The 9,061-nt window shown below is 45.7% G+C and overlaps 1 protein-coding gene across 1 annotated transcript in view; it reads right to left on the minus strand.

Moving 5' to 3' along the window:
- LOC136587526 (arf-GAP with SH3 domain, ANK repeat and PH domain-containing protein 1-like) overlaps positions 1-8,631 on the minus strand; it is a 193,270-nt gene extending 184,639 nt beyond the window's left edge. The window contains exon 1 of the mRNA XM_066586153.1: positions 8,250-8,631. Coding sequence (XP_066442250.1) covers positions 8,250-8,375 — 126 coding nt within the window. The 5' untranslated portion in view covers positions 8,376-8,631. The remainder of the gene's footprint in view (positions 1-8,249) is intronic.
- Positions 8,632-9,061: the final 430 nt, after the last annotated feature.

Below are 9,061 nucleotides of genomic sequence, written 5' to 3' on the forward strand. Positions count from 1 at the left end.
TAAAGGCTATCGGGGCTTCTACATAACCTTTGGAGCGCAAAAATGCATACAAAATAGAGCGTGTCATTACAAGTGCAACAACGGAAAACGTGAACGAACACATTGTCATCTATTCTCTGCAAATTTTGCGTGCGCAAATACGCTAGTATGAAGGAGCCCTTAATCTATATGAACACTGATATATATATATATATATATATATATATATATTAATTACAGGAACGACATACTGAAAAAAACAGACACACGGACTGCATACGGATGCAAAAAGTCCTCTTTTAGCAGATGCAACACAGACCAGTTTTTTGTTTTTTTTTAAAGCTAGAGCCATATATATAACTTCTTAGAAAATGGTGCATAAAATGGGTGTGGTCAAATGTTGCACCAATTCTTGGTGCAAAATATCTGCATACATATACACCAGCCATAAGGTGGTACCAGGAATACAAGTGGGCATAACTCTGCCCAATTTATGAAGCTGGATCCTCTATTTTGATAGAATATCTGCACATCCCCCCATTTTTGCAGACTTGTAAAATGCAGTGTAGGGTTACTTCCTACGACACTCCACCCGTGCCACATACTATAATATAACACTAGATTAGATCTAACCTTTAGTAGGTCCATGTGTAAATACTGCAGAATACCAGTAAATAGCTATTTCCTCTTTTCTGGTATATGTCAATAACGCCTTTCCAGTGTTTCAAAATATTGTGTTGCGCCACGTAAACGGACACTTTCATTACATATCAAACTGTGACTAAGAACATTTACATCTAAGGGCAGCTCCACACAAATGTTTGCGCAAAAAAGCTCACCCCTGCGTGATGTTTTTGCTCATGAACGAGACTGCTGAGGATGATTTGCGCGCGTCTGCGTTTATTACTGTATTTTTTGCACACGCAGAGCCAGTTCACACCTGTGACACACCTTTTCCATGGATTTAATGGGCATTTAAGCCAAATGGGCCTCAGATGTGTTCTTTTCCCTGACTTTTGCGCAATGTCACACCCTTCCTCTTGCACATTTGCGCTTCTCCCTTAGGCGTCTTTTGCTGCACAAAACGCAAAAAGATAGAACAGGTTCTACTTTTTACCGCATGGGAAATCCACCCACAAAATGTGCTAATGAGAACGAACCCATTGGAAAAAAATGGGTTCTATTCTCTGGGTTGTTTCACGCACAGATTTTGCGTGTGTAAATATCTGAACAAACACGGTCGCCCTAAATCAAAGAACCACTGGTTGTCATTCATCATGTCATTCATCAGGGCTTATTAAGACGACCGTATTTACACAGGCATTTTGGCACGTAAAAAAGACGCACATAAAACACGCCCAGGCGAAGCATTGGATTTTAATGGGTTCATTCAGATGACCTTTCTTTTGCGCAAAATATTCGCAATAGAAAAAAATAAGACCTCCGCAATCTTTTCTGCTTGTCTTTTTCATGCGGCGCATGAAAAGATAGGTCTTGCCCTATCTTTTGAGAAGATATGCAGCAAGTTCCCATAGACTTCTATGGAAGCTGGAAGAAAGGAAGGGGGAGGGAGTTACCCTGCGTACAACGGAAGGAAAAGAAGACAGCTCGCCGTATTTAAAGATTAATTGTCATTCTGAGCACTTTATTCCGATCGTTGCTTGCCATTGCTTCAGTGTCTTTTTCTACATACATTCCGCAGCACCCCGTGTGAATGGCTTTAAATACGCTAGAAAGATTGAGACTTGATCAGGTCAAAAATTAATATACGGTGCGTACGGGCGAACATATAAACGCATACGGTCTTGTGAAGGAGGCAGCACTCTGTAAGGCCTCATCTCCACAACCATGTTTTCACCGTGCATAAAGCATGCGTTGTACGCCGTGAATGGAGGCAATGAAAGTCAATGGACCGGCATGTGGGCACTGCGTATCGATGCGAAAGAGAAATAAATCGCAGCATGCTTTCTTTCTCAGTGTATCATACGCAGCTCTGGTATAGACTGCGCATAATACGCTGTCCATGCGCAACACATTGCATATGGCCAGCGTTTCCATACACATCCCCGCTCTGAACAGAATGGGGATTTTGGAGAGAGAAAAAAACACACTACGCAAGCCCGTGACGTGTGATTTGTGGGCAAACGCAGTGCCATACTAATTCCATATGCGGTACGTAGTCTCTGCCAGCGCCTTACCAGCAGTGTCTGTGGGCTGTTATGTGTAAAATGCTGTGGGAGACTGTCAGCGTTTTCCACCCATGGACATGAGCTCATGTAAAGCTTCCCTAAGTAGAGATGAGCGAGCACACTCGGTAAGGTGAGTTACTCGAGCGAGCCTTGCTCATCTCGAGTAACTGCCTTCTCCTCCGAGCGTGCTCGGGGGGGGGGGGCGGCGAGGGAGAGTGGAGGGGAAAGTGAGAGAGATATCTATCTCTCTCTCCCCCCCCCCCCCCCCTCCGCTACCTCCGACGCTCACCCTCGCCGCCCCCCCCGAGCACGCTCGGAGGAGAAGGAAATTACTGGAGATGAGCAAGGCTCGCTCGAGTATAGCATCTTATCGAGAGTGTTCGCTCATCTCTAGCCCTAAGTCCTAACGCTTTAGTTACACAGGAGAAGTGCAACTTCAGTCCATTGCATTTCTGCACTTGCAATTTGTAAAACTTCCGCTTGAAAATTGCATGTTGTTCCATTAGTAAAAATGTAATGCAAAGTGCAATGCAACTTTTTTGCTCCCCTAACGAACAAGCAATCCCTGAACAGAACCGCCCATTAATAGGACATGCGACAAAAATCGTCAATGTATATTAACCCATTAAAAATAATGGGTTCTTTTCACATGCAATTTTTGTGGATCTCGAACGCACAGAAAACACGTCTGAAGATCACCCATATACATACACCCTAGGGGGCAGTAAGGCAGCCGTACAATAAATATTTCAGAACAAAAAGTTTGATTTAGACCATTGACTGGCGACCATCAGGGCCTTTAGTCATGACACAAAAGAGTGTGAGAGACACCAACTAATGGCAGACAGCTGTCGGGAAGTTGTTGGATTTTCTCAGTAGCTGTCAGTGCCGTCGTTGAAGAGTCGTTCATGCTGAACAGCGGATGTGCATCCCATCTATAGAAGTCCAGACACATCACAGCGGACATGGATCAGTCGGTTTGCCTCATTCTAACTTATAGCATTGTAGTCCAAGATAACAACATTCAAAGAGCAACTATGTAGAGAAGTTGTAAAGAAAAGTGCCATCGGAAAAACCTACTGTATGGCCAACTTACACCTAAAGTCATCCAGCATGAAGTATTGTTGTGTCCAGACAGATGGGATTCAGTGACTTTCAGTGGGGTCAGGTTAGAGATGTTAAGCGTCTGCACCTATATCATTACCTTATCTCACACATCTCCAGTTCTCCAGCAGAAACAAAGAAAGTTCTGACTCCCAAAAACAAGTTTACGTGTTAGTTATCAGAAGCTTCTGAAGACTCTTTTGCAGGCTTGTTTGTTCACATTAAGATGATGGATTGCCAGCAGCCCATCTCCACATGTAAACAGAGGATGTGCTGCCGACAATGCCAGAAACCAACAGCCACAGCCGATCGTAAATGATGAATGATCATTCATGCAGCCGTGCATTCCCCGACAATAGCAGCTCTAACAGCTCATGATAATTGCTTGGATGCACCTGAACACTGGGTTTTAGTTTGCAGACCCCCCATAGTCTAATGGCCTGTTCATCACTTAGGGACGATCTCTCATGGTGGCCAAGGAAGGAGCCAAAAATGTGCCCCTCGTTCTTGGTTTCAGACGTTCAGAATGATTGCTGTTTGATGGAAAGTCCTTCAGCTGAGCACCCCACCTATATCTTTCCGCTCCTCATGTTCTTCCCCCACCTTGTGTAGTACAAAACCAAAGGTGGCAAGCTGATGACTAAATCCATCCCATAGTTCCCTATGGGGTCAGTTGGGATATCCCCCCGAGCCGGATAGGGAGATATTATATTCAACATTTCTCTGGCCATGATTAATGGACAGGTGCACAATTTTCGATCAGTTGTATCTGACCCAGGACACAAATACTAGAGGTCAACATACCCTCACTTATCTGAAGACATGGAAAATGGTAGAATGAAAAATGGCCCCAGCGCTCGCTGGAGAAAAATTCCAATGTGTATGGAAATAACTAGTTTATTTTGCAACGCGTTTCAGCCACTGTATGTGGCCTTTTTCAAGATGCTTGAAAAAGGCCACGTACAGTGGCTGAAACGCGTTGCAAAATAAACTAGTTATTTCCATACACATTGGAATTTTTCTCCAGCGAGCGCTGGGGCCATTTTTCGTTCTACCATTTTCCTGAATTTATTGGGTCTCCTCCTTGGGGCACTCAAGGAACCCTGCAGCTCTCCCAATCTGTGGATGTGGAGGAAGAATTCTCATTAAAAATTTTAAGGCGATCTTGGATTGAGAGGTGCTGGCAGGGCCTGTCTTGGAATAAGACCCTGCGCAGTACCAGGTAAGTCCTCATTTAATATCTTATATCTCACTATATATGACCGCAGGAGCGCTACGCTGACCTCTGTATATTTCATTTTATCTGAAGACATGGTAGACTGGACTCACATGAGCATTCGGCCCTAGATCGAGTTTCGGTTCTCCCGCCCAATAAGGGAGCAGGAAGACGGAATTCCTGCCCAAAAAGATCCATCTTGTGAGGGAATACAACAGTGCTGGATACCCCCCTTTTGACTATAATGGGGATTGTCCGGTTTCCATTATGCCCTCTGGCGTTTTCTGGGACAAAATAGATCAACTCACGCTGCAATTCTATTAAGTGCGATGTCACTGTGCTACCAGACACCCACCGCAGCCAATATTGCCATGTAGCCCTAGCCTAAAACACAGTACCTTTTGTTTATTTTGCAGCAATTTATCTACAGATACAGCTGACGACACGAATATGTATTTTGGATCTTTTGGAGTTACACTTTAAGTAAATTGGTAGGATCAATTTCAATGACCATGGGAAAAATCTGTCACCTAAAGGCGAGAGCTACATCTGGTGAGATGATTGATTGTCATGGTGGTTGTGCTATGACATGCTTCATCATACGACTGCAATGAGACCCCCATGCCCAAAACTAAATAAAAGTAATATACTCGCTGTGACGCCACGGCATTTGACAGGTGACATTACCTGGCCAGAATGCGGAGTGATGTCCGTTAAAACTGTCATATAGGCTTCTACATATGGGCAGGCTTACTGGACGTCACTGATGATGTCCATGTAGGGTCTTCTATTACCTGCAGCGGTGACATGGGGGCAGTGCAGCAGTGGGAGTACTGTTTTTTATTCTCCATGTGATGCATGACCTCCACTGCTATCAGTGTTTTCTACCCTTTTAATGGTGTTGAGGCCAAAGTTGCCGTAAAGCCGTACCACCAAAAAATGTGCAAGATTTGCCCGTGACTTTCCGTAAATTTGCCATGACTTGCAGTCAGTAAATATAGGCGAAAATAAGACATGCTGCAAAAAATGGAAGTCTAAATACACCAATGCAAATCAATGGCGTTGTATGCTGTCCGTATTACGCCTGTAAAATAATGGATGTAATATGGAGAGAAAATACGCCTGCGTGAATGGGCCCTTAGGGAAGCCAACACTGCTCTTTTGGACAGCCCTATGCGCAACTACGCTCACTGCTATGGATCGAAGTTGCGCATGAATGTAGTTTTTTTTTTGCTCCAGTCCTCTAAACTCCGCGCAGTAGCGCAAGAGTTAGAAAAAAACTGCGTGAAGATGGGTCTTGCCCCAGTATTAACTACGTGCGAGAAGATATGGCAAACTCTATCTTTTCTCGCCCGTACGATTAACAGGCAAAAATACCGCCAGTAAAAAAATGAAACCATTGAAATCAATGGCTTCATATCGTCCCGTAATACGCCTCAAATCAAAAACTAAATACAGAAGCAAGGGTCTGTGGCTTTTCCAACCTGACAGCCTGCGAAGGGCTGCACACACAGGGTAAATATCTGATGATTTCCGCACAAAAAAATCCACAGTAACATCCGTGCACGCTGTTGGTGCAGATTTTGGTGCAGTTTTATGGCTTCTGCACAAGGGCGATTTTGCGTGCATTTTTGCATAAAACGCAGAGAATAGAACCCATTGATTTCACATTCTGTGCACGAAAATACACGTGACATGCTCTATTTTTGTGCGCATTTGGGCACCCAAGGCCCAATAAGAGTCTATGGGGGTACGCGCCCTATTGCACTGCATCGCGCACTGAACTGCGGGGAGATAACATAGGGGACTAATCAGCCTGTTCAATTACATCGCAGAAAAGTACAGTAGAAAGCGCAGATACACGCGCGATAGGGTTCACAGCGCAAATACGTTACGCGATCATCAGTGTATCCGCACTTACGCTTGTCTCCTGGAACACTAAGGCCGGCTGCACACGACCGGGTCGGGTTCCAAATGCGGGAGCCCGCAGCGGAATCCAATCCTGTGCCCGTCCAGCGTCCGCATGTACCTGTCATTAGGTCTTCTCTTCTGTGCTGCGGATGGTCCGCACAGCTCGCCATCGGACATGCATAGTACAGATTTTTTTCTCTAAACCCCTGCTTTTCAGAATCCGCAAAAGAGCGCAGGTCGGACGACTTCCATTACCTTCAATAGTAGTCGTCAGCATGGAATCCACTCAAAAACAGATCATGCTGCAATTTTTCCTCAGTGAGCGGAAAATCACAATTGATTTCCTCTCGTGTGCAGGAAAAAATGCTTTTCCGTAGCATTCTATGGAAGGTATTTACTGCAGAACCCGGAGGTGGACGCCCGCTCCCGATTCCGCAATGCAAATCCGGTCGTGTGCAGCCGGCCTAAAGATTTTTCACTTATTACATGAAATGAATGAAATCTGCATTGAATTTTCTGCAACAAAAGGCTGAGGACTTGAAAACTCTTAACATTAGCACTTAAACACACAGACGCATGTGCGAATACGCCCGCCACTACGGAGCATCTTTGTGCATAAACCAGTGAAAATTCTTTTTTTTTTTTAATTTCGCGATATTGCGCGTGGTAAAAAAAAAAAAGCAGAAAAAAAGTCCTGCCCATCTTCTCGCACTGATAGAAGCTACGTGGCAAGTCTCATCTTTTCTCACGCTTAGCGATATCGCGCGAGCAAGATGGCTGTGTAAACGAAACCATTGAAATCACGGCTGTGTGTCTAAGCGCTTACCGCAATGTGCTGCAGATTTTTCCTCTGTTATGGCAGCACCACCGGGCGTTAGCGCAATAGCGCACACCTCAGCGCAATGTATTTGTGCTACGAACGAGGTTGAGTGGCACACATATTGTCGCATTTTAAGATAGTTTTTGCGTATGCAGGGCATGTTCATTTGCGCGCAGCAGATGAACGCACCCTTATTTAAATGGCTATTTAGCCTAATGAGGTCCACATCTGTTCTTTTTTTTCATGGAATTGCACAGCGTATCGCTTGCATGCGCACCTCCCACAGACTTCTACGGGCTCCCTTGTTGTGCAAATTCACACAAAAATAGAGCAATGGTTTCTATCCTCTGTTTATTGCGCGCAAAAATATGCCCATGTGAAGCCGCCCTTCGGGTACTTCGCATGTAGCGGAAATGCTGCGGATTTTCTGCATCATTTACATATCAACAACAGAGTCAAACTGCGCATCGTTTGTGGATCCGCGGATTTGGACCCGGAATCAGCTGCGGATCCGCATTTGGTGATGCGTCCACTTTCTTATCACCTGACTGGCGGCTGCTGGTTGAGTTCTGCTCCATGCGCTGCAGTGAGGGGAGAGGAGCGGCAGGTCAGTATCAGCTGCAGATTTGCGCCAATATCCGCACCGACGCTCCGGATTTTGACTGGTTTTGATGCAGAAATGCTGCGGATTTTGCAGCGGAGTTTTCACTGCATTCTGCAAGGTGTGAATGAGGTTTGCTAAAACTCCATTCGCTGACATCGTACTGGGCATAGTTACGGAATTTTGGTGCGGACAAATACCGCAAGTACTACGCGGTGTAAAAACGGACTTCTCATTTCACAAGGAGCTTACGTAAAATACCAGATCACCGGCAACCGGCATCTGAGCCTAAAGTTTTAACCCTAAAACAGCAGTCTGGAAGTTTTACCAGCTGAATGTCATACTTTAACCTCCCATCGTCTCAAGTGCTGCAAAGAGGCTGCACTATAAAGAATAGAGGATGCCATAACTAGCAAATCCCCGACTTACCTCTTCAATTCCGCTGACCGTGTTCCTGCAGCTGCTCATCCTAGTGGTGAAGGAGGATGTGGTGGGTGAGCTGTGGTCCTCCAAGGTCTCCATGATAAACTCACTAACACTGATGACATCTGGCATGGTGCTGATGGGTAAGGGGGCACCCAGCAGGAGATCAGGGGATGCGCTGCAGGGAGTTTGCTGCTGCTCTCTGTAGTAGGTGAACAAAGCTCTGTGTTTGCCAGTTTGTATTGCAAGGGGAGTAGGTGTATATATAGAGTACCTGCTGCTATAGGACCCCTAGAATTACCCCAGCTCTTCCTATAGGGGGGCAGCAGTGTCCGGCGCACAATCTCCTAGGAGTCCAGCGCCTTGCAGTCTATAGATATCAGCTGGATTGGATATTCTGCCTGTTCTGCTGCAGCTCCTCACTGTGCAAGTGAATGAAAGGGGAACTGGAGCAGGCATGCGCAGAAGACACGAGGGGGCTCTGAGAGTGGGTAGGATGTGAAAGGAGAGAGGTCTGCTCTGCCAGAGGAGAATAGATGGGGGTTGGAGATGCACTGAATAGGGATGTGAGGGGCTGCGGGGAGGAGGAGGGGGCTTGGGGAAGAGGAAAAGGACATTTGTTACAAAATAGCCAGCAGCAGGGACCCTTCACAGGGGTGGGATTAGTCCGCGCGGATATTTCTGCGTCACAATCTTATTCCTATGGGCTTTGGATTCCGCACCTGTTCATATCCGCGCGGCTTTACTGGAAAAATGGGAGTTTAAATTCTGCAGTGGAAAACATTTCTCGCACGAGCGTATTCGCCGCACACCAGTTT

The sequence above is a fragment of the Eleutherodactylus coqui genome, chromosome 13 (assembly GCF_035609145.1).
Source record: "Eleutherodactylus coqui strain aEleCoq1 chromosome 13, aEleCoq1.hap1, whole genome shotgun sequence".
Classification (NCBI taxonomy): domain Eukaryota; kingdom Metazoa; phylum Chordata; class Amphibia; order Anura; family Eleutherodactylidae; genus Eleutherodactylus; species Eleutherodactylus coqui.